This window comes from Bufo gargarizans, chromosome 6, assembly GCF_014858855.1.
Source record: "Bufo gargarizans isolate SCDJY-AF-19 chromosome 6, ASM1485885v1, whole genome shotgun sequence".
Lineage (NCBI taxonomy): Eukaryota > Metazoa > Chordata > Amphibia > Anura > Bufonidae > Bufo > Bufo gargarizans.
In genome coordinates this window covers 132,053,771-132,079,320 of record NC_058085.1, presented here as the reverse complement: position 1 = coordinate 132,079,320, position 25,550 = coordinate 132,053,771, and the positions used below count along the sequence as shown (strand labels likewise).

The 25,550-nt window shown below is 47.3% G+C and overlaps 1 protein-coding gene across 1 annotated transcript; it reads left to right on the top strand.

The window, feature by feature from the left end:
* Window positions 1-7: 7 nt before the first annotated feature.
* TMUB2 (transmembrane and ubiquitin like domain containing 2) lies at window positions 8-22,018 on the top strand. Its single transcript, XM_044296435.1, has 3 exons — window positions 8-112; window positions 18,167-18,813; window positions 20,582-22,018. Exons 2-3 carry the CDS (start codon window positions 18,170-18,172, stop codon window positions 20,943-20,945), a joined length of 1,008 nt encoding a protein of 335 aa, XP_044152370.1. The 5' UTR covers window positions 8-112; window positions 18,167-18,169; the 3' UTR covers window positions 20,946-22,018.
* The last annotated feature ends 3,532 nt before the right edge of the window (window positions 22,019-25,550 follow it).

Below are 25,550 nucleotides of genomic sequence, written 5' to 3'. Positions count from 1 at the left end.
CGGGGATGACGTCACGCGCACACGCCTCCTCGGTCGCAGTCTAGCTGACGCCACGCCTTCCTGTGTCGGGTGGTCTGGATTGGGACTGTCAGGACCCCAGCGGTGGCCGGCGGTGAGTGACGTCATTTCTTACCTCACTCTCTGACGTCATTGTGTCGTGCGGGTGACTAGCTTGCTGTGCTATAGGACGTGTCAGAGTAAACAAGACGCTGTGCCTGCCCCGCGGCCATACATATATATAGGGCGCTGTACAGGTACACTAGCAGCCCTCAGATGGCCTGTAGGCAAGTGTTCCTAGAGGTGACCCAGGGAAAGGCGGCTTATTGGCCGCTTCACTCATCGGACGCGTTTTTTTTTTAAGTGGGCATAGTTTTTGTCGCCATGGAAACGAATATGCCCCCCTTCCTTCATTATAGCATACTGCTCTCACATGTGAGGTCATTATGCTGTAGGTGTCTTTCTATGGTGGACATCTCTGGTCTCCAGCTGTTGTGCTGAGAGTTGTAGTTCCACACCAGTTGGATGGTACTGATGTGCGCTGTAGGGTTATACCGTCCGGATGGGCAGTGCACCTATGAGCAGCTTATCTGCAGGACCTTCACGTATGGTGGGCGACCAGTATCGGAGGCAGAGCCGTGGTGCGGCATCCGTAAATATACCAGGGGTTCTTCAGTTTATGTAACTAACCCGAAAACATTATATAACAGCGTTCTGATATTCTCACCGTTTCTCCAGATCTGGTTGCTGTCAGTGAATTGTGCTGAAAACCTGGACAGACCTAATGCTGGTCACAGCTGAGGTTTTGCCACAGAGGGTGTAGACCAGGTGTCTTGAAGAGAGGTGAAGATCTACTGTAACTTGGGAGGGTCTTCCTGGTACTGACTATGACAGGACCAGGGGGGGGGGGGTGTGTGTCTTAGGTCTTGGGGATGTTGAAGGGGTCTTAAAAGACACTCAACCCAGGATGGATATCACTGTCAGCCCTACAGACCACATAGGAGAAGTCACGGCCGATCAGTCATAGGCAGAGAACACAAAACTTGCATCCAGTGACGTCCTCTCTGATTTCAGCCATTCACTTCTCATCCTTACAGCCCGGTCCACCATGACAGGTCTTCTAGCCGCAGATCATCTCTGCAGAGTTTGCTGCCTAGACATAGATGTTTCTTTTTTCCTTCTTCCTCCCACCTCCTCAGCACAAACTCATCTTGGTGCCATAACTGTATCATGCTGTTGATGCCCACAATAATAATAATAAAAATGTATTTATATAGCGCCACCATATTCCGCAGCGCTTTACAAATTCATAGGGTTCATGTACGAAACAAAAGGAACTGGCTAATATGTAACTGAAAGGGCTCTGCTCACAAGAGCTTACAATCTATGAGGAATTGGGGGTGACACATAAGGTAGTTGATTGTGATAAGTAGGATTTGAGCCATTATTGAACTGACAGGAGTGGTGCCGGCCGATCTGCTTCAGGTTTGGGACTACTAGAGGATCGAGTTTAGGCCAGAGGAGTTGGTGGGGGGAGGTTTAGTAGCTTGATGAAAAGATGTGTTTAAGGCACGTTTGAAGGTGGAGAAGTTGTGGATTGACCTAGTATTCCGGGGCAGAGTATTCCAGAGAGAAGGTGCAGCTCGAGAAAAGTCTTCATTAATCTTGGGTCGCTAACAAAACGGAGAGCACGAGTAGGGTGGTAGATGGAGATGAGATGTATGGAGGTGCAGCACTGTGGAGAGCTTTGTGGGTGAGGGAGAGAAGTTTGAACTGTATTCTGGGATGGATGGGCAACCAGTGAAGTGACTGGCACAGACTAGTAGCATTAGTGTAGCGGTTGGATGGATAGATGAGCCTGGCTGCAGCATTTAGGCCAGACTGAAGAGGGGAGAGTTTAGTGAGAGGGAGACCGATTATCAAGACGTAATTAAGATGAGAAATCAAGGCAACAACAAGAGTTTTTGCCGTTTCCACCGTAAGAAAATGGCAGATTCTGGTGATATTCTTGAGGTGCAGACGACAAGACCGTGTAAGTGATTAAATATGGGGAACAAAGGGAAGATCAGAAACAAATGTGCCCCCAAGACAGCGGGCATGTTGCACAGGAGTTATGATAGTGCTGCAGACTGAAATTGAAATATCAAGTTTAGGTGAGTTAGTAGATGGGGGAAAGACAAGAAGTTCCGTTTTTGAGAGGTTCCGTTTTAGATACAGAGAGGACATGATGTTAGAGACGGCTGCCAGACAATTACTGGTGTTTTGGAGTACAGCAGGGGTGAAGTCAGGGGACGAAGTGTATAGTTGGGTGTCGTCCGCGTAGAGATGGTATCGAAAGCCAAATCTACTGATAGTCTGTCCGATGGGGGCTGTATAGAGGGAGAAGAGTAGGGGACCTAGTACTGAGCCCTGAGGAACGCTGACATCAAGAGGAAGAGGAGAAGACCTAGCGAATGATACACTAAAGGAGCTGGGAGATGGGAAGAGAACCAAGAGAGAGCAGTGTCCTTAAAGGGTTTCTGTCATTCGTGATGTAGCTGACGGACATTAGCGATGTGATAATGTCACCAGTACATAAGTGTGTTTGTTAACTCCCTGCCTGCCGCCGTTCTATTACAAAACAGACTTTTATAATATGCTAATGAAGCCTCTAGGTGCTATGAGGGCATTGCTGCAGCACTTAGAGGCTGGGTCTACTTACCTTTTGGCACGCCCAGGTCCACTTGATTGACGTCCTTCTTCTCCACATCTTCCTCATAATCCCGCGCCTGCGCTGTCCCGTTTAGTATTCGGTGCAGGCGCAGTAAGTGAAGGATGCTCGAATACTAAATGGGACAGCGCAGGCGCGGGATTATGAGGAAGATGCGAAGAAGAAGGACGTCAATCAAGTGGACCTGGGCGTGCCAAAGGTAAGAAGACCAAGCCTCTAGGTGCTGCAGCAATGTCCGCATAGCACCTAGAGGCTTAATTAGCATATTATACAAGTCTGTTTTGTAATAGAACGGCGGCAGGCAGGGAGTTAACAAACATACTGTTATGTACTGCTGACATTATCACATTACTAATGTCAGTCAGCTACATAACGATTTTTCCCATGGCTGCAACCCTTTTAAGGCCAATTGAGTGGAGCATCGTGAGGAGGAGTTTATGGTCTACGGTATCATATGCGGCAGAGAGATCCAGCAGAATCAGTAGAGAATAATCACCATTTCTTTTTGCTGTTAGGAGATCGTTGGGCAGTTTCTGTAGAGTGAAGAGGGCGAAAGGCAGATTGTAAGGGGTCAAGAAGAGAGTTTGCTGAGAGATAGCTTATTAAGGAGAGTAGACAAGACGTTCAAGGAGTTTAGAGATAAAGGGCAGGTTAGAAACAGGCCGGCAGTTAGCAGCACAGGTCGGTCAAGAGATGCTTTCTTTAGTAGTGGGGTGATAATAGTGTTTGAAAGAGGAGGGAAAGATACCAGAGGGGGGAGAGAGGTGAGTGATGACAGCCGGGGAGAGGGACTGGAGGAGGTGTGATGGAATAGGATCACTGCTACAGGTCGTGGGTTCAGAAGAAGAGAGAAGCCTGGAGACTTCTCACAATACTGTGCCCGCTGTGCTGCCAAGTGCCCCCCAACGCAGTACTGCAAAGATTAGAGTGATATCACTATAGCCACGCTAAAAATAATATCTCCACACAGATATGGCCAACCCCAAAATAATAGCGCCACCCATAGTGCTTTCTAAAATGATTGTGGACAGACAGTGTTTCTCCCCCAGTAAGTACTGCCACAGATGGCACCCTAAGAAAGAATTGTGTACAGTTAGTGCCCGTTACTACAATGCCCCCATCAATAATTGTGTACACATGGTGCCCCTGACAGTGATTTAGTTCTACACCGTACCTACCAAAAAGGATTGCCCTCAGTCTAACAGTGCCCACAAAGTAACTGTGGCAATTGGTGCCCCCATAGTGCCATGGATGTGTGTTTCCAGCAGTGAGTCTCCACAGTGTGCCCCACTAGTAATAGTGCCATAGTGTCTCACAAAATAACTGTGCCAAGCATGGTACTTCCATGAAATTCATAATGCCACAGAGTGTCTAACCCTGTTTATGGAGAGAAAAAAAACCTGATTCAAATGTCCCACAAAATGGTGCAGGTTACAGAGTGGTGCAGGCAGGTGTACTGACACACCTAAAGTGGCTTCCGGTCTGTCAGGATGAACACCAGGGCAGTGCCAAAGGCCTCCGAGCGTCCCTATAGAAAGTGGTGCCCGAAACCTATTGGTCTAGACTGGATAAAATTGCTGATTTATTGGGTCTGTACAGGTTTTCAAGGAAATTCTAACGGATTTGTACCCAGGCTTTGGCCACCACTTGTTTTGGGAGATACCTAGATTGTGCTCTGCTAGGACCTTCCTACTAGAGAACGTTAATTCCCTGCATTACTGGGATGGGGATGTGGTCGTCCCTGCTGTGTGTGGGCTCTGCTGTCTTCTCTGTACATGCCTCACTGCACCCAATGGGAATGAAGAGGGACATGACTACAAGAAGGCACTCTCTGCGGGTTGAGATGCTCTGCAGATATTTCAGAGATGTATGAGTCACTGTATTGCAAGTTGTAAAGGTGCCCTTTATCTCATGAACATTAAACGGCTATGACTGCGCCATGATCCTGATCTAAAGTACATTATGTGCCACATTCAGCACCCTGTGTGTGGCTGAGACTGCTTTTGAACATAGTGGAAGGGCAGGCTTTACTTTCATCTTGAGTTGTTGGATGCCCCTGATCCTGTCTAGAGCGTGTACTAAAATGGAGATATAGGCATCGTTATGGGGTTTAAAAAAAAAAAAAGGCCTAAAACAGTGCCACTGTCATCCATGGGCCTCATCCGGTATTGCAACTCATCCTTCTACAAAGGAATAGGGCAGTGCTGTGTAATGACCAGTGGGTGTGGAACCACTGTGTGGACTAACTGGTTTGGTTTTGGGCTATCCCTAAGGGCATTATCCTGGCAGTCCCCTGGTTTTCTCCCTTTATCATCTATACAGGGGTCTGGTCTTCGCTGCAGGGGGGCGCCAGGCCACTACCTCCTGGGATAGTCCTTGTGCAGTGGGCAGCTGACCCAAGGGGGTCAGAGACAGAATTGGTCAGATGATACTCGTAGTCCAGTAACAGGCCATGGTCAGGGCAGGCAGAATATGTGCGTAACCAAGAGACTAGCCCCAGTCGGCATTGGGTCAATTCAGAAGTTAGTCTAAGGCAGTGGTCAGCAACCTTCGGCACTCCAGATGTGGTGAAACTACAACTACCAGCATGCTCCATTCACTTCTATAGGAGTTCTGAAAACAGCTAAGCAAGTGAGCATGCTGGTAGTCGTAGTTTCACCACAGCTGGAGTGCAGAAGGTTGCTGATCCCTGGTCTAAGGTCTAGGCAGGGAGAAGAGGTTAATCCCAGCAGACAATCAGAATGCGCCGCACAGACAGAAGAAGGAGCGACCGGCAGCCACGGCGCACGTGAGTATAATGCTGCTCACTAACATACCATGGCAGCCAGGACTTCAGTAGCGTGACTCCTGGCTGCCATGGTAACCGATCTTCACTACCACTCCGTGGTCATATCGCGGTCCGGCGATATGCACAAAATCCATATCGTGGCACAAATTTATATCGCATATTGCCTATATCGCCCACCCCTAGTCAGTGGCGGATCCAGAGCCTGGTCTCGGGAGGGGCACTTTCAGATCATTTTCTGTCCGCCGCCACAAAACAATGGTGCTTATAGAACAGACTACACAGTGTAGGCTATATGTGTATAACAAACATATTCCACATGAACACTTACAGTCACTTGGCCCTTGGGGATCTCGGACGCCACCTCCACACTTTGGCCGGGGCTCGGCGGAGCTGATGTGTTTTATCCTAATGAGAAAGATTTCATAATAAGTATTTGTAGAAGGGGCAGAGGGAGAGCAGAACAGGGAGATGCTGGTGCTACTACTAGGGGGTCATACCATGGGGGAGTAATAAAGCCCACCATAATGCCCCCCCAGTAGTAATAGTTCTCCTTATAATGTGACAGTGCAAAAAATACCCCCTTGTAATGCCCCCAGTTGAGCTAATGTCCCCATAGTGCCCCCATAATGTGCCAGTATAAAATACCCCTATATAGTGCCCCTAGTAAATGACCCCATAGTGCTCCACACCCTCCTTCCTCCTAGTGCCCCCCATAATGTACCAGTATAAAATGCTCCAGTAGATGCCCTGTGTCCCCCATAATTTGCAAGTATAAAATACCCCTTCTTAGTGCCCCCCGTAGATGACCCCATAGTACTCCTCTCCCCCCTTCCCCATAGTACCCACCATAATGTGTCCCAGTATAAAATTGTACTGTACAGAGAGCCCATATAAAATACCCCTTCTTTGTGGCCTCAGTAGATGCCCCTATAGTGCCCCCAATCATGTGCCAGTAATAGCAGCCCCCAGTAATAATAGCCCCCCTGTGCCAGTAATAATAGCCCCCCTGTGCCAGTAATAATAGCCCTCCTGTGCCAGTAATAATAGCCCTCCTGTGCCAGTAATAATAGCCCTCCTGTGCCAGTAATAATAGCCCTCCTGTGCCAGTAATAATAGCCCTCCTGTGCCAGTAATAATAGCCCTCCTGTGCCAGTAATAATAGCCCTCCTGTGCCAGTAATAATAGCCCTCCTGTGCCAGTAATAATAGCCCTCCTGTGCCAGTAATAATAGCCCTCCTGTGCCAGTAATAGCAGCCCTCCTGTGCCAGTAATAGCAGCCCCCAGTAATAACAGCCCCCCCCTGTGCCAGTAATAACAGCCCCCCCTGTGCTAATAATAACAGCCCCCAGTAATAAGAGCCCCTCTGTGCCAGTAATAACAGCCCCCAGTAATAACAGCCCCTCTGAGCCAGTAATAAGAGCCTCCAGTAATAACAGCCCCCAGTAATAAGAGCCCCCCTTTGCCAGTAATAAGAGCCCCCCCTTTGCCAGTAATAAGAGCCCCCCCTTTGCCAGTAATAAGAGCCCCCCCCTTGCCAGTAATAAGAGCCCCCCCCCTTTGCCAGTAATAAGAGCCCCCCCCTTTGCCAGTAATAAGAGCCCCCCCCTTTGCCAGTAATAAGAGCCCCCCCTTTGCCAGTAATAAGAGCCCCCCCCCTTTGCCAGTAATAAGAGCCCCCCCCTTTGCCAGTAATAAGAGCCCCCCCCTTTGCCAGTAATAAGAGCCCCCCCCCTTTGCCAGTAATAAGAGCCCCCCCCCTTTGCCAGTAATAAGAGCCCCCCCCCTTTGCCAGTAATAAGAGCCCCCCCCTTTGCCAGTAATAAGAGCCCCCCCCCTTTGCCAGTAATAAGAGCCCCCCCCCTTTGCCAGTAATAAGAGCCCCCCCCTTTGCCAGTAATAAGAGCCCCCCCCTTTGCCAGTAATAAGAGCCCCCCCCTTTGCCAGTAATAAGAGCCCCCCCCTTTGCCAGTAATAAGAGCCCCCCCCCTTTGCCAGTAATAAGAGCCCCCCCCTTGCCAGTAATAAGAGCCCCCCCCTTGCCAGTAATAAGAGCCCCCCCCTTGCCAGTAATAAGAGCCCCCCCCTTTGCCAGTAATAAGAGCCCCCCCCTTTGCCAGTAATAAGAGCCCCCCCCTTTGCCAGTAATAAGAGCCCCCCCCTTTGCCAGTAATAAGAGCCCCCCCCCTTTGCCAGTAATAAGAGCCCCCCCCCTTTGCCAGTAATAAGAGCCCCCCCCTTTGCCAGTAATAAGATAAGAGCCCCCCCCTTTGCCTGTAATAAGAGCCCCCCCCTTTGCCAGTAATAAGAGCCCCCCCCTTTGCCAGTAATAAGAGCCCCCCCCTTTGCCAGTAATAAGAGCCCCCCCCTTTGCCAGTAATAAGAGCCCCCCCCTTTGCCAGTAATAAGAGCCCCCCCCTTTGCCAGTAATAAGAGCCCCCCCCTTTGCCAGTAATAAGAGCCCCCCCCTTTGCCAGTAATAAGAGCCCCCCCCTTTGCCAGTAATAAGAGCCCCCCCCTTTGCCAGTAATAAGAGCCCCCCCCTTTGCCAGTAATAAGAGCCCCCCCCTTTGCCAGTAATAAGAGCCCCCCCCTTTGCCAGTAATAAGAGCCCCCCCCTTTGCCAGTAATAAGAGCCCCCCCCTTTGCCAGTAATAAGAGCCCCCCCCTTTGCCAGTAATAAGAGCCCCCCCCTTTGCCAGTAATAAGAGCCCCCCCCTTTGCCAGTAATAAGAGCCCCCCCCTTTGCCAGTAATAAGAGCCCCCCCCTTTGCCAGTAATAAGAGCCCCCCCCTTTGCCAGTAATAAGAGCCCCCCCCTTTGCCAGTAATAAGAGCCCCCCCCTTTGCCAGTAATAAGAGCCCCCCCCTTTGCCAGTAATAAGAGCCCCCCCCTTTGCCAGTAATAAGAGCCCCCCCCTTTGCCAGTAATAAGAGCCCCCCCCTTTGCCAGTAATAAGAGCCCCCCCCTTTGCCAGTAATAAGAGCCCCCCCCTTTGCCAGTAATAAGAGCCCCCCCCTTTGCCAGTAATAAGAGCCCCCCCCTTTGCCAGTAATAAGAGCCCCCCCCCTTTGCCAGTAATAAGAGCCCCCCCCTTTGCCAGTAATAAGAGCCCCCCCCTTTGCCAGTAATAAGAGCCCCCCCCTTTGCCAGTAATAAGAGCCCCCCCTTTGCCAGTAATAAGAGCCCCCCCCCTTTGCCAGTAATAAGAGCCCCCCCTTTGCCAGTAATAAGAGCCCCCCCTTTGCCAGTAATAAGAGCCCCCCCTTTGCCAGTAATAAGAGCCCCCCCCTTTGCCAGTAATAACAGCCCCCCCCCTTTGCCAGTAATAACAGCCCCCCCCCTTTGCCAGTAATAACAGCCCCCCCCTTTGCCAGTAATAACAGCCCCCCCCTTTGCCAGTAATAACAGCCCCCCCCTTTGCCAGTAATAACAGCCCCCCCCTTTGCCAGTAATAACAGCCCCCCCCTTTGCCAGTAATAACAGCCCCCCCCTTTGCCAGTAATAACAGCCCCCCCCTTTGCCAGTAATAACAGCCCCCAGGTGCCAGTAAAAGTATTGTACATAATAAAAACAAAACAAAAAAAAACCACATACTTACCTCCATGTCAGCGATGCGATGCAGGCCTCTTCTGGCCTGTGTCCCACGCTGTATGGCTCAGGCGGCGCGATGACGTCATCGCGTTGCCTGCGCCGGCCTAGTGCCTGCAGCCTATCAGAGGAAGGGAAAGGGGCACGCCTCTCCCTCCCCTACCGCAGCACAGGCAGGCATCTGTATCGCTGTCCTGAGAACAGCGATACAGATGACTGGAGATGAGCGCTTCCACAATGGAAGCGCTCATCTCCCTGTGCCCAGCCGCCGCCGCTGCCCGCCGCCAGCTCGGGGGGGGGGGGGGGGGGCAATTGCCCCGTTGCCCCCCCCCCGGATCCGCCACTGCCCCTAGTTCAGACACAAAGTCACATTTTACTTCCCATTATAGTCTATAGCCATTCCATCACATTTGCATTCTATAGAAAACGGTTATAATCCAAGGTAATTTTCATTTTACAATGTGCTACTCTACCCAGGGAACACTTGCAGTAAAGGTTAATGTCCTACATAACACAGATTTACCTGCAAATGAGCTCATAGTTTACTTTCCATTATAGTCTATGGGCATTCCTTTGTGTCATTCACACTCGACATTCTGCAGAAAACAGTGATAATTCCACTTAATCTGACCATTAAATAATCCCACTGAACTTGGAGAGTATGTCTGCTAAATAATTATTAGATATGCCAAATGGTTTTGTCTCTAATTCAAATATTACATTTCCATTATTCTCTATGGGCATTCCACTCTGGTCCATTATTTTCTATGAGCATTCCCCTTTCCTGCTAAAGTCTATGGGCATTCCATTGTTTCATTCCTTTTAGTAGGTCCCCCTGTGATGTCAACTTCTCTCCCTGCTCTGATGATGTTTTGTGCACAAGCCTGAGAGAACAGATGTGTGTCTGTACAGGAGAAATCGCTGTGCTGGCCACGCCCCCTGCACTGCAGTCTGCTGCTTATTGCTCTCTTCCTGGATTCTTCAGGAAAAACTTTAACCTTTTCAGCAGCACAGACTTGGGGCTGAAGGCTTTACAAGGTAGCAACAGGCAGTGAGGTGACAAATTCTGGGCTCAGGAGCTTACAGACTAGAGGATTTCTGCACAAGAACAGGTAGTGGGAAGATCCTGTGTGTATCAGCAGTGTCATTGTACAGTTGGGACTTGTAGTCCACTGTCCTACACATACAACATGCTGCTGAGTCTCCCAGCAGGCACACATGTCACTCAGGGCAGCTCTTGTATTCACTCCCTTTGCAGAGCAGGGGAGGAGCAGAGATTGTTGTTACTACAGGTAAGCAAAGGGCCAGAAGAGAACCAGGGAAATCACAGAAAATATTCTTTTGGGCCTAAAACTTGTTTAGCTTAGTTATATATTGCTGATCTTCAGATTTACAGTGCTATATATATTTTTTTTTTTATAACTTGGACAACCCCTTTAACTACCCGCAGTTGTCCAACTATTGGCTGGTGAAAATACACCCTTTAAGAGCCAAGAGGGGCTAGCGCCGTACAGGACAAGGACAGAGGTCTACCAGCTGGGGGACTAAGGATTTGGGTGACTGACCCTGCCAAAGGAGGGCTTTTAGGGGCTTTTAAAGGGGTTGTCCGGGTTCAGAGCTGAACCCGGACATACCCATAATTTCACCCTGGCAGCCCCCCTGATTTTAGCATCGGAGCATCTTTGCAAGGGCTTTTTTATTTACAATAACACACTGCCGGACGGAGGCTTCCACCCGGCAGTGTGTTCGGTGATGTCACTGGCTCTGATGGGCGGGCTTTAGGGCTGCTCTAGCCGTTTTACAGGCTATGGCAGCGCTAAAGCCTGCTCATCAGTGCCGGTGACGTCACTGGGCTCACTGCTGGGCGGAAGCCTCCGCCTGGTAGCTCTAAGGAGAGCCCGGTTCATCACCGGAACTCCAGAAAATGTCCTTGCCCTGCGCGATTTAGCGCAGGGCAAAGGAGAGCATCAAAGCATGAACTGCACCGATGCTCAAGTCAGAGGGGCTGCCTGGGTGAAAATGGCGATATGTCCGGGTTCAGCTCTGAGGCGGATTACGGCACGCAGTAATAGAGGCCAGGTATGGGATATGGCCGGCACATTAATGCTACGTTTGTATTCAGGCATATTAACTATATTCATTGGTGGTGCAGTGGCCACAGCCCCTCCCTTCTACTCCCTCTCTTCTAAGTATTATATTCATTGTGGGCCCCCCCTCCACACAATTTAATCATTGGTGGCAGTGGACCCAGGGTGGCAGCTTCTGATCGGAGCCCCAGCAGTGTAATCGTGGGGCTCCGATCGGTTACCATGGCAACCAGGACGCTACTCAAGCCCTGGCTGCCATGGTAATCTCCCTGCTGCTATGCACAGGGCAGCAGGGAGAGTGTGAAGTCCTATTTATCCTAATAGAGCTCTATTAGGGTGAATAGAACAAGGGTTCTAGCCCCTAAGGAGGCTAATAGTTTAAAAAGTTTAACCCCCCCTCCCCGAAATCTAGAATATATTGCATATTGCACATGCTTAAAATTATATCACAATATAGATTTTAGGCCATATCGCCCACCCCTAATGGAAGCGCTTCTTTAGTACAGGAGGACCAGGAAGCTGTGAAAGATCTGTACTCGCCGCTTCCTGGTCCTCGGCTCGGCTATCGTCTGTGTAGGGCTGTGCACAGCGTGAGGTTGCTCTGTGACCTCACACTGTGCGCCGCCATACACAGCCGACAACAGGATGAAGAGGATCGCGACGGTGACCAGGAGCAGGAGAGGTAAGTGTTTTTTTTTTGCCCTGATGGCTGACATAAGGGGCTGATGGATGGCTAAAGGTTGGGGGATTGATCTGAGGCATTGGGGGTCTGGTCTGAGGTCTGATTAACATTGGGGGTCTGATTGCTGGTCTGACTTGAGGTGTAATGAAAAATATTTTTTGTTATTGTTCTACTCTAAAACCTAGGTGCGTCTTATAGGGCGAAAAAAACAGTACGGTGCAGCAGAGACCCTAGTCAGTTTATTTAGTCATAATAATTATAGTGTTATATATTTGAATATACACCTTGTGTTTTGTTATGCGCGTGACTCAGTCAGCGCCAACTAGCACCCCCTAACGACAAAACAGTAGTCTCGTGCCTGAACAAACAGGTGGGCACAAGGTGCAAAATTCTAATGCAGGAAGCCCAGAGGATATTCTTACTAGCAGAAAAAGACTTTATCAGCCGTCATCTTCTCTCTCAGGGCGAATGGACTTTAGACCAATTCATTTTCAAGAAAATAACAGCCCTCTGGGGACCGCCAGACATAGACCTATTTGCTACCTACCACAACAAGAAAGTTCAGAAATTCTTCTGCCTAGATCCAACGGGATCTCCTTGTGGGATAGATGCCTTCCTATAGAATTGGAAATTTCCCCTAGCCTACGCCTTTCCTCCTCTTCCCTTGATTCCTTGTGTACTACGAAAAATCCGGGAAGATGGGGCGAGGGTTATCCTCATTGCTCCGTTTTGGCTGAGAAAGTCTTGGTTCACGTGGCTCCAGATCATGTCAATCTCGGATCCGTGGGTTCTTCCAGAGATCCGGAGTCTGTTGAGCCAGGGTCCAGTTTTTCATCCAGGCATAAAGAATCTCCACCTAACTGCCTGGAACTTGAAAGGTACTTGCTAGGGAGGAACGGATTCTCTGATGCCTTGATCTCTACTCTTCTTAAGAGTAGAAAAAAGGTAAGAGTAGCCATCTATTCTAGGATATGGCAGAGATTTTGGGATTTTGCTTATATCCAAATTAATGACATCCCCTTTTCTGCTCCCATTCATCTAATATTCGAGTTTCTTCAGAAGGGACTAGATCTGGGACTAGCGGGTAGTACCTTTTAAAAGTACACGTCTCAACCCTGTTGGGCCTATTTAATCAAGACATTGCAGGGTGCCCATGGGTATCGAGGTTCTTTAGAGCAGTAGCCAAATCTACTCCGGCAACTTCAGCTAGACCTCCTCCTTGGGATTTAAACCTAGTTTTAAAGGCCCTAACCCAACCTCCATTTGAACCTCTGAAGACCAGCTCCATTTAATGTCTCACCTTGAAGTTATGTCTTCTAATTGCAGAATTAATGAGATGCAGGCCATTTCCATCAATCCTCCTTATACCACGATCTTAGAAGATAAAGTTCACTTCTGATACGTCCAGACCCGGCTTTTCTTCCAAAAGTCGTTTCCACATTTCAAAGGTCCCGAGAAATTGTTCTTCCTACCCTATTTAAAAACCCTGGGTCAGAAGAAGAAAGATCCCTTCACTGCCTAGACGTCAGAAGGGCTTTGATTACTTATTTATCTCGCACTAAAGATTGGCGCAAATCTTCTCTTTCAAGGAGTGAATAAGTGTAATGCAGCCTCTATTGCTAGGTGGATTGTTTCGGCCATATTCTTGTCTTATCTTGCATCCGGGTTATCTCCTCCGGTGGGTCTTAAAGGGAACCTGTCACCGGGATTTTGGGTATAGAGCTGAGGACGTGGGCTGCTAGAATGCCTCTAGCACATCCGCAATACCCAGTCCCCATAGCTCTGTGTGCTTTTATTGTGTATAAAAACAGATTTGATACATATGCAAATTAACCTGAGATGAGTCAAAGCTTGAAAATATGACTCTTCTCTGGTCACACAAGTAAGATGTGACTCTTTTATGTTAATTTGCATATGTATCAACTCGTTTTTTTTACACAATAAAAGCACACACAGCTATGAGGACTGGGTATTGTGGATGTGCTAGCGGTCATCTAGCAACCCATGTCCTCAGCTCTATACCCAAAATCCAGGTGACAGGTTCCCTTTAAGGCACATTCTACCAGGGCAGTTGCTACCTCCTGGGTGGAAAGATCCTCTGTTCCCATAGAGGATATTTGCAGAGCAGCTACCTGGTCTTCTCCTTCAACCTTTTTCAAACACTGTTGGTTTGATTTCAACTCCTCCCGTTCGGGGTCTTCCTTTGGGGAAAAGGTGCTTCTTTCTACTCTCCCACCCTGAAATTTCCTCTGGTAAATCTCTGGTGGTGCTGTCATGGGTGAAGGGAAAAATAATGATTACATACCGGTAATTAGATTTTCGAGAGCCCATGATAGCACCCTTATATTCCCTCCCTGCTGTTTTTTTTTTTTTATGGTTCGCTTATGTTCACGTGGGTGTAGCAAAAAAACAAACAAACAAAAAACTTGTTAAACAAAAATTATTATGGATTATCTAACGTTATGTTGGCGGACTTCCTCCGATACTTCGATATCACACTGAATTGGGAGGAGAGTGTCCGCCCTTTTATTCTGCAATTTTCCTGTCTCTCTCGTGGTGCTGTCATGGGCTCTGGGAAATCAAATTACCGGTAAGTAATCATAATTTTCGTTGACATAGGCCAGTTTCATACTTGCGTTTGTGTTCCGGCATGGGATCAGCCTGCCGGATCCGTACTATAATGTGCACACGTGTGCTGCCGGAAGTTCGCCCAGCCCAATTCACTATAATGGGAAGGGGCAGAGATCCGGCCGCAGCACGCCCCATATGCCGAGAGGCAGCCGGACAAATACTGCTCCATGCATTCCCCTGCCGGAACAGCCTGCCGAAAATGATAAACGCCAGTGTGAAACTGGCCATACTCATACATGACCTGTGTTTCTGGCAGGGAAAGTGGATAGACCCGGCCATATGGTGGTTTGGTCCCAGGCAGCAGATCAGTGGGACAGTCGTAGTGCCAATGTGGTGGTAGAGTCTCTTCCTCCTCCTTGTCAGAGACATCAGCATGGTAGGCATAGGCATAAGGTAGACCTTGTAAACCTTTGGGAACCTGAGGATCTTTGGGCAGACTCAATGAAGTGAAACAATGGGAATGACCACACCCCAGCGCAGGATCTGCCTTGAGTTCCAGTTTATGAGAGAGCCATGGCAGGCCCAATAGGAGGGGACTAGTAGAGAGTGAGACTAGAGTTGTCATGATGCCAAAATTTTTATTTGGTTTCAGTACTAAGAAAAAGTATTGTGATACTCAATACCATTCAATAAAACGCAAAAAAAAAGTCACAAATACCCACACATTAACCTCATGTTGCCAACTCGATACGATTACAACAAAACAAAACTTGTATAGTTTTTATGTTACAGCGTCCACCACACAGAATAGTTCAGACATTTTCAGACCCGACGATACCTGAGATGTTTTATTTTTTTAATTGTTTATATTTTTATATGTAAAATTGGGAAAGGCGGTTTAAACGTTAAATACTTTTGTGGGTTTATTTTAATTTATTTTTACTTTTTTTCTTTAAAAAAAAAAAAAAAAAAAAAAAAAAAAGCTTACATGTTTAGCTTCCTTAGGGGGCTAGAACCTGGTATCTTTTGATCACTTGTCCAATTCACCCTAATAGAGATCTATGATGGTGAATGGAATTCTGACCAGTGATGGTCAGTTCGCAGTGTTCGCCAGCGAACACATGCGGGCTGCCATCTTTAGTAAGATAGACTCACCCGTCCGGCGATGCACAGGTAAGCCTCCGGGGACCTTCATCCGGCTGTTCTCGGAACTGCCTGCTCCGGCTGTTCTCAGACTGGCTTCCGACACAGGCACAGGTAAGGGCTTACCAGTGCATCGCCGGACGGGTGAGTCATCTTACTAAAGATGGCAGCCTGCATGTGTTCGCTGGCGAACACTGCGAACTGACCATCACTGATTCTGACGCACTCCTTGCTGAGATCTGCCTCATGCACAGTTTAGCAGACAGTTTACCATGGCAAGCCTGGGAAGCTTCAGCAGCACCCAGGTTGTCATGGTAACCGATCGGAGCCCCGCAATTCCACTGTGGGGCTCAGATTGGAAGGCAGAAGGGGGCTCGTTGTTGAATGCGTTCCCTAGCTTTGCGGTCGGATGCCTACTGTATTATACAGCCAGCAGCCCACTCCATACAATTCCCTGCACATAATGCCTTACATGTACGGCATTATGCATTAAAGGATTAATAGGAGGCACATGGCGTAATTAATTTTAAACCTCCATGTGGCTCATATTAATAGTGACACCATCATTAACCCCTATGTTGCCCATTATGAAGTAGTACATGATAGGGTCACTTGCTATTAATGTGAGGCACATGGAGGCACTAAAGTAATAGGACCATGTGCCTCACATTAATGCAGGCATACAGCGTAAAGCACATACCTATAAAGCTGCAGGAAACTCCTCCTGCAGTTAGATCTCCCTGGATGCTGATAAGTTAAAAAACCTCTGATGATGTCATCACAATGTGACCAGTAACAAGTGCATGTTACTGGTCACATGCCAATGACCTCATCAAAGGTCCATTAACTTATCAGCATCCAGCACTGCAAGGATCTTGGTTAATTCCCCCATACCCCCCCCCCCCCCCATTGGACCACTTCTTTATTTCAATGGTGGCAGTAGCCTACGGCGTCTCAGTGAGGAAGGAGGGACAGTCTCCACTGTGCGGCCGTTTTGTGCGCACCATGTTCTCTGATAGGGACTGATACTAAGCTGTACAATAGTGCAGCTTAGTATAAAAAAAAAATGCCATTCCCACTCCAGTATGGTATCGAACTGGGTATCACAGTATCAAAAAAGTATCAATAATTCGATACTCGGTGCAACCGTAGTAGAGACAGGCAAGACATAGAAAGAAATCCTCCCAGTGTGTACAATTCCAGCATGGAGCTCCAAGGGCTCAGTGACATACTCTATAGGCTTTAGGAAAATCATCCCATTGATAGATGTCCCCACCAAGGATTTCTCCAGGCGCTTAGTGGGGATGCTGTATCAGGTTACCAAAGCATGATGAAGGAAGTCCAGAAAGGCCATCACGGTAAACCGTGTCTCAGTAAACTTCAGTGATACAGGTAGAGATAATTTCAGAGAGAATTTGTCATCTCTCCAATCAACCCAAGGTGCCGGAGACCCACCTTTATAGGATAGGTTCTGATGTAGTGGCCTTTTGGCTCCTCAGTACATGCACAGATCACTGGACTGTCTATGTTGCTGTTCCTCCTCAGACAGTTGACCTGCAAAGACTAATGGGCAGAAGTTGAAGGTGGAGGAACCATGGACCTCTGGAAAGACGGTGCCAATGTGGGAACCCTCTTCTCTCGTGCAGACTCCGTCTGACGTTCTACCCCACCCAGGGAGACCAGGTCGTCCAAAGTGGTGGGAACATCATGACCTGCCAACTTGCCTTTTATACGCCCAGAGAGACCCTCCCAGAAAGCTGGCACTAAAGCCTCATTGGACAAAGAAACTACCCACTGTCTGCTTGATATAAATCTTGCAGAGCAATGAATAGGGAGTTCTCTGGACCCATGTGAGGTACTGGGCTGGTTTTAGCTTTGTTAGAAAGAGATGTCATGTACTATATGATGCCTGATTTTAATTTTTTACAAAAATCACGGGATAGCCCTTTTAAACACCTTAAAGATGTCCAGCCATTGGCTGCTAAAAATACAGAACAGGTGCTCTGGCCCTTCAAGAGCAGGGAGGTGTGTGTGACAAGGAAAGAGGCCTCCAGCCGAGAACCAAAGATTCCAGCGACCGATCCTGCCAGAGGAGGGCTTGCAGGAGTCGGCCACTGAGCAGATTGGAAATAGTAACTGATGTGGCGCCCACCCTGGATTGCAGAACGGCAGCAGGTGTGGAGTGCCAACATGACATGCTGCAATACTGGACAAGTGTGGCACTGTTACTAGTATAAATGTGTGATACTGTTAGATGGGGTCCTGTGATAGGTCTACACGTCTAATGGCTAGCACCTGGTCCACTGCAAGCACCCATAGAAATCAGTAGGCACCTACTGATTTCACTGTGTGAACTGCAAGGTGCACCTCCACGGTGACAGCTGATCGTAGCAGCTCTTTACATATACTGGTCAGTGGAAGTCATTGAATCTGCCTGTCTTGGGCAGAAAGAAAAAGTTTAAGGTTCAGATCCATCCATCTCAGTAGCAGGTTACCTCTATTGCTCAAAACCTGACTTCTTGGTAGTGTGACGTTTGGTGAAGCCTTGTGTACGCTTAATAAAAGGTTTAATTTATTGTAATTTTCCCTTTTCCCCATAGGACATGGGCATGGAGTCGCCCCCGCCCACCATGATAGAGGGGCTCGGCGATGAGGTGACTGTTGTAGTGGGAATTTTTATTTTACTCCTTGCACTAATCCTGGCATGGCTGTCCACTTATGTAGCTGAAGGCAGCGATCCTCTGCTGGGTAGCCTGATACCCACTGGACGTAGAGAACCTCTCCTAGGGCTCAGTAACCCAGTGCCTCCAAGTCCAGAACCACCAAGGGCTGTGGAGCCTCAAGTAGAAAAACCAGAAGAAGGGGAACAAGGCGGTGAGCAAGATACAGATACCGAAAATGCCACCCTTGATCAGATGCTGGATATCCAAGGAGTGCCTAAGCGTGGTCAGCCAGTGCCCCCAGTGAGTGAGGAGGAGGAATTGCTGGGAGCAGGAGATGCTGCAGGTCAGGATAGTTCTCAGGGAGTAGCTAGAAGTCAAGATCCTGAAGAAGAAGGTAAAGAGCAGGATAACAGTATTGGACATAGAAGTATAGGCAGAGATCATGAATGGAAGAAAAAAGGTGGAGCAGTCCAGGAGCAGACCCAGCCAGAAGAAGGAATGATCACAGTTAGGCTCAAGTTCCTGAACGAAACCGAAGAACTGGCTTTGGTGAGGCCGGATGACACGATTGGCACATTAAAAAGGTGAGGAGATCTTGTCTGGTTTTTAACGCATGTCTCTAGCTGTTGCTTAACCACAACTATAAGTATCCTCTGACAACTGTAGGGTATGTTGGGGGTTGTATATCCACAACAGCTGGAGAGCTACAGGTTGGAGCTCTAGTTTATAAGTACGGCATACCATACTCTGTTTCTTGCTGGACACCTTATGTTCTCCATGCTTGGCAAGCTGGTTACAATGTGCTGTTATGCCAGTTAACCTCATAAGCCAGGTGGCTTGTAGAAGACGTCGCTGTGTACAGATAGCTCTGTGCATGTAATGTCTTCACAGTACCGTGTATCTTTACTGTATACATGAGCCATTTCTGTGGAGTTCCCTGAAGAATGTTGAGAAACCAGATATTGAAAGCCTCCAAATGAAGAGGTCTGGGATGCTCTTCTGAGGGGATGGCTTTGAACTGGATAAATTCCAGAAGTCGGGTATCAAATCAAATGTGCAAACTGTCTTACAATAATAGGGTCCTCCTGCATTGGTCTGTTACCACATACAGCAGTCGACAAAGGGGTGCTTTTATGTAGCCTTCCAGCAGAAGGAACATAATGGGAGTGGGAGTTTCTTTTCTGTAACTACTGTGAGAGGAGTTGGTCTCGGGGCAGTTCTCATGCACACGAACATATTTTTGGTCCGCCTCCAATCCGCATTTTTTGCGGGTCAGATGCAGACCCATTCTTATCAATGGGGTCGCAAAAGATGCAAACAGCACACCATGTGCTGTCCGCATCTGTATGTCTGTTCCGTGGCTCCACAAAATAATAGAACATGTCCTATTCTTATCCATTTTACTTACAAGGATAGGACAGTTCTATAGAGGACAGGACGTTCTGTTCCACAAAATGCACAACATACATGTCCGGTATCTGTGTCTTGCAATTCTGCCATTTGCGGACCACAAAAAACGGCAACCGTGACGTGCATGAGCCCTTAAGCTGTTAGTCCTGTTCTGGAAGTATAAAGGAGGCACTGCTGTACCTATTGGTGAAGTAGGAAGAGGCTGCTGTGCCTATTGGGGAAGTAGGAAGAGGCTGCTGTGCCTATTGGGGAAGTAGGAAGAGGCTGCTGTGCCTATTGGGGAAGTAGGAAGAGGCTGCTGTGCCTATTGGGGAAGTAGGAAGAGGCTGCTGTGCCTATTGGGGAAGTAGGAAGAGGCTGCTGTGACTACTTAGATCTAGGTGAGGACTCTTGTGACGACTGGGAAAGTAGAAAGGGACTGCTGTGACGACTAGGGAAATATGGGGACTGCTGTGACTATTAAGGTGTTACTGCAGGGGAAGAAGGAAGAATGTTGCTATGACTCCTAGGGAAAGGAGTGTAGCTGGTGTGACTTCTCAGATGTGATGGGGACGGCTGTGACTACAGCGGAAGAAAGATGATTACTGCTGTGACCAATGGGGAAGTAGACAAACTGATGTTCTGATGTGAATATTTGGAAAGTAGTGATCTGCTATGAAGTAGAGAGAACAATAGGGGACTTTCACTACTAGAGGGGAAGAGGAAGAGCACAGCTTAAACTACCAAGGGGAACTCTGTTCTAACTAATGGGGGAGAGTAAAACCTCAAATGACATATATGGCCAAATGTACATCATTACCTCCTAGCACTTCTGAGGCTGGATCAGAGTGAAGATGCTGAGAACAGAGATTTGTATATTAATGTTGAGTTTAATCTGAATTACCCCATTGTTCCATGTTTTCTCTCTTATCTCACTTGTCATTATTCTTTTTCTTGCCTCAGTAAATACTTTCCGGGTCAGGAGCCGCAAATGAAGCTCATCTTCCAGGGACAGCTTCTTCATGACTCCACCCAGACCTTGCGCTCCCTCCATATTACAGACAACTGTGTGATCCACTGCCACCGTTCTCAGGCCACTGTCTCCGCTTCTCCTGTAGGACCTGAATCAGGAGGGACTTCCCAGGAGCATGCTGGCCTCACGCCGCCCATCGGGAACCTGATGATCCCAGTCTTTGTGGTTATGTTGGCACTGATCTGGTATTTCCGGATCAATTACCGTCAGTTTTTCACGGCTCCGGCCACTGTCTCCTTAGTGGGGGTCACTGTATTCTTCAGTTTTTTGGTCTTTGGCATGTATGGACGATAAGAGAGAGCTTGGGCAATGAGGGTACAGGAACATTGGACTATTGGGTAGAATGACTCTATGGGATGAACCAAGAAAGCCTCTGATATGTATTCTGTATCAGTTCACAGTACCTTAATCAGACTTAATCCGGTGGTACTATGATTTTATGCGGTATAAAATTATTGTGCGGTATCAGATATGCCTATTGTGATGGTGCCCTGATCTATCTCTAAAGGCCTTGTTTAATAGGTCCATAGTATGCCATACATCACCCCACAACCTTTAAGACGCAATGCAGGCATTGAGGTCATTGCTGTGCTGTAGAGGAAGTGGCACGGTTTTATATCTTGCAGGCATGGTCTCTTAGACTACAATACCACCTCCAGAAGAGAAGGCATCATACTGTACTGGAAATAAGACTCCTGTAAAGGTGGAATTCTGGTCCTAAAGCAATATTTATACATTCTATTCCTGTGTGCCACCTTAAAAGTCAAATTCAGACCATAATATATGGCCCTTGCACATGGTCTTTCTGGAGATCTTGAGTTCTTTTCCACATCTTGTATGACATTCAGATGATGCATGTTAACGCTGAGCAAACCACAGATTTTGGGAATTGTGTGCATGTTGTGATGCACTATTTTAGGACCCACACAGGTTTTATTATAGCAGTATATGCACTTCATCTCATTGAGAAGACTGCTTCAAAAATGGGGATGGTACTACACCCCCGATAATCCTCATCGTTTGGCCTACTACGTGTCATTCAGGGTTCAACCAGACACCGATGGGGTGGTCGTTAACTAAAGCCTTGTGATCACAATCTGGAGTCCATTGAATTGTCTTACAATCCGATATTATTTATCTGTGCTGTATTGTTGATGGAGTGAAAATGGTGAGACCTGTAGATGTTTCCATGAAGGACAAAAAGTAAGACATGAGAGCATTGCTGATGAGAAGGTTGCATCACCCCCTCTACTTGTTCCGACCCCGGAGGGGACAGGGGGGGATGGGTTTGATCATTTCCATCCTATTTTAAACTTAAATCTACAGGGTTATATGAATAAAATAATTTTGCTTCTTCATGAACTGGATTTTAGGGTTGACAGCCTTATTTCTTTTACTCCAGAGAATGTATAAAGTTAAAGGGGTTGTCTCACTTCAGCAAGTGGCATTTATTATGTAGAGAAAGTTAATACAAGGCACTTACTAATGTATTATTATTCTCCATATTGCCTCCTTTGCTGGCTGGATTCATTTTTCCATCACATCATACACTCTTTGCCATGGTTACGACCACCCTGCAATCCAGCAGTGGTGGCCGTGCTTGCACACTATAGGGAAAAAGTGCTGGCCTCTCCAGTAGCCAGGACCATGGGAGCTCTGTAGGCTGGTGCTTTTTTCTATAGTGGATGGATTGTAGGCTGGTCGTAACCATGGAAACGAGCAGTGTATAATGTGATGGAAAATGAATCCAGCCAGCGAAGGAGGCAATATGGACAATCACAATACATTAGTAAGTGCCTTGTATTCACTGTCTCTATGTGATAAATGCCATTTCGTGAAGTGAGACAACCTCATAGCTTACATTTAGCCTGTAGGGATCTTTCATAACAGCACATCCTGTACCACAGTCGTATCTAGGGCCACATTCAAAATCATGCAATTGGCTACGTGGAATCTGTCAACACTGCAGACAGACACACCCATAACAGCTTTGATTAACCCCTAAGTGACCACAAATGTTTTTTTTTTTTTTACGGTAGGTTCTAAGCTGCTTTAGGCTATGGTGCTGTCTTTTTCTATGGATGCAATAATGCCACGTTTTAACCTGTTCATCATTTTGCCTCCTTTGCTGGCTGTATTCATTTTTCCATCACATTATGCACTACTCGTTTCCATGGTTATGACTGACCGGCCTGCAATCCATCAGTGGTGGTCGTGCTTGCACACTATAGATAAGTGCCGGCCTCTCTGGTGGCTGGGACCATGGGGCGCATACCTGGACTGGTGCTTTTTTTTTTTTTTTTTTTTTTTTTTAATAGTGTGCAAGTACAGCCACTGCTGCTGGACTGCAGGGTGATCGTAACCATGGAAACAAGCAGTGTATAATGTGATGGAAAAATGAATCCAGCCAGCAATGGAGGCAATATGGACAATCACAAGACATTCGTAAGGGGCTTGTATGCACTTTCTCTACATGATAAATGCTATTTGCTGAAGTGACAAAACCCCTTTGAGGCTCTCTGAATACGCAGATGAAAAGCTAAATTATTAAAAAATTTGCTAGGTCATTAGTACCGAAATTAGGCCAGTCCCTAAGGCGTTTAACCCTGCCTTGCATTCTAGGAACTTAGTAAATGGAATAACAGCATTTAGAAAAAAATGATATGCTTTGTATAGACACTGAACCAGCAGGTGTTACTGCGAACTTAGCATCGGGGATACATCCCTGGAGGACAACGGACTTGCGGTAACTCAAGGACAAGAGAAGTGATGCAAAGACACTGAACGTTACGTGTGGAATATGTTGTGTAAAGATGTTCATAGGTAGTGAGCGGAGCAGCCAACAACCAACCATCCAGACAACCCCTGGTCTTCAAAAGCAATGATGAGAGTAATACTACCGCACTTGTCACACTGTTTTATTACACATAAAATTTACAGAGTCATATATGCAACATCCTATTCCTCAGGAGGTCCAGGATAGGTGAATGGATCCCCTTATATATACAGTACATGAATTATATCTTACAGTATGATATCCATTTATATAGTGACCAGAACCAGCGGTCAGTCCCACAGGAGAAACAAGGACAGTGTGAGGCACTGTGCATGCCCGTATCTAATGCCAGTCAGACGAGGCGTAATAGGTAGAGATGAGCGAATTTCCGGTTATGAAATTCGTTTACTGGTAAAAGGTGAATTGTGTTATGGATTCCGTTACCACAGACCATAATGCATTCAGTCATAATAGAAGTCTAAGGCCTGAGGAGAGGGCGCCCCTGCGTAACGGAAACGGGACGGATCTGTTATGCAGCCTATAGACTTCTATTATGACGGAATGCATTATGGTCCGTGGTAACTGAATCCATAACGCAATTCACCTTTTACCAGTAAACAAAGCATGAACGAATTTCAAAATATGAAATTGAGTCCAGCCATTGGTTATTCTCTAGGTACGTAGAATAGAGAACTACCTCGTCGGCCACACTGCAAATGCTGTCGTTTCTGTTGCAGGCAGCTAGGGGGGCAGAGTTCAGCTTTTGTTCCTTGAACTTCAAGACCAATTGGTTGCCAGGGGTAAAAACAAGGATATGTTCTGTCTAGGTCAGACATCAGCACCAGGCAGATGCCAGGGCCCATTGAGCTTTGGCGGGCACATGGTGATTAGGGCCCACATACAAGTGCCTCCCATTTGGGTTGAATCCATTTTGATACGCGAGGCCCTTGCAGCCCATTTCCATCTATGTCTGGTATGTACTATATGTAATGCATTAACTTTTCTTTACATATTAATCTATGTAAAAAGTTTAGTGACATGTATCTGAAGTCTCCCCAGTATTTCTACAGAGCTTGCATTCTAGAAAGGGTAGCATTTACACCAAGCAGCCCCAGACTGTAGTGCAGAACATATTCGCACATCCATGTCTGACATCACCTTACTGACTGCTTCCAAAAACACGCAGCAGAATTGTGAATACTGCTCTGGAGTTTAATAAAGGCTGTAGCCGAGGAATAGGCTAGTAATGCATTTACTATGTGATTCACTGTTTATGTAGATTGTATCTATATATTAAGTGACAGATGGGCTTAGGCTTCACTTAGATGATCATTACTGATCAGAGGAATTAAAAGGAATTGTCCACAATTAGAAAAACGTAGCTGTTTGATTCCAGAAACCATGCGATACCTGTCTACAGGTTGTCTGGCATTGCAGCTTAGCTCCAGTGAAATGAATGAGGATAGGCTGCAATACTACACCCAACCTGTGGATGGGTGTGGCACTATTTTTCTAGCAGCTATTTTCTTCTAAAACCCTTCACACAGTTCAATGTCTGACCACTGAGGGATCACAAGATATCACCTATCCTTTGGCGGCTGTTATAATGGAACAAACCCTTTAAAAAAATATAAAATTCTGTCTGCATGCAGCCACCACTAGGGAGAGCTTCCTGCATCATTATGGAATTCAATGTATATGTCGCCTGCAAGGAGCTCCCCCTAGTGGTGGCTGCAGACAGACAAACATGTTACCTTTTATCCTGCTTTTGGCAACGACACATGCAGACTAAACTAAACTTGTAAAGTGCATCCGTGAGGAGACCCTAAGGGGGGCACTAAGAGTGGAGCCGCTTGAATTGGACGGCTGAGCACACAGCGGCAGTTCCTTATCACTGTGCTGCACATCTGTCCATTCAGCTGGGGCACAGAAGCAGCGTACAGTCACACAGGAGCGTCTCAAGACTGGGGTCCTGTAAAGTGCCAAATCTGTCAGTGATCTACCAGCAAGGTCACCAACAAACACTGTGTGTGACATTAATCAATACTTATGTGAGGGGAAAGAGGAGTAGTTACCATAGCAACCAGCCAGCATCCGCAGCAGAAGGGGCATGTTAATGCACT

Coding starts and splice junctions, on each gene's coding strand:
- TMUB2 (XM_044296435.1), top strand. CDS start 18,170: ATGGGCATGGAGTCGCCCCCGCCCACCATGATAGAGGGGCTCGGCGAT. Junction 18,814..20,581: donor ACGATTGGCACATTAAAAAG/GTGAGGAGATCT, acceptor TTCTTGCCTCAG/TAAATACTTTCCGGGTCAGG.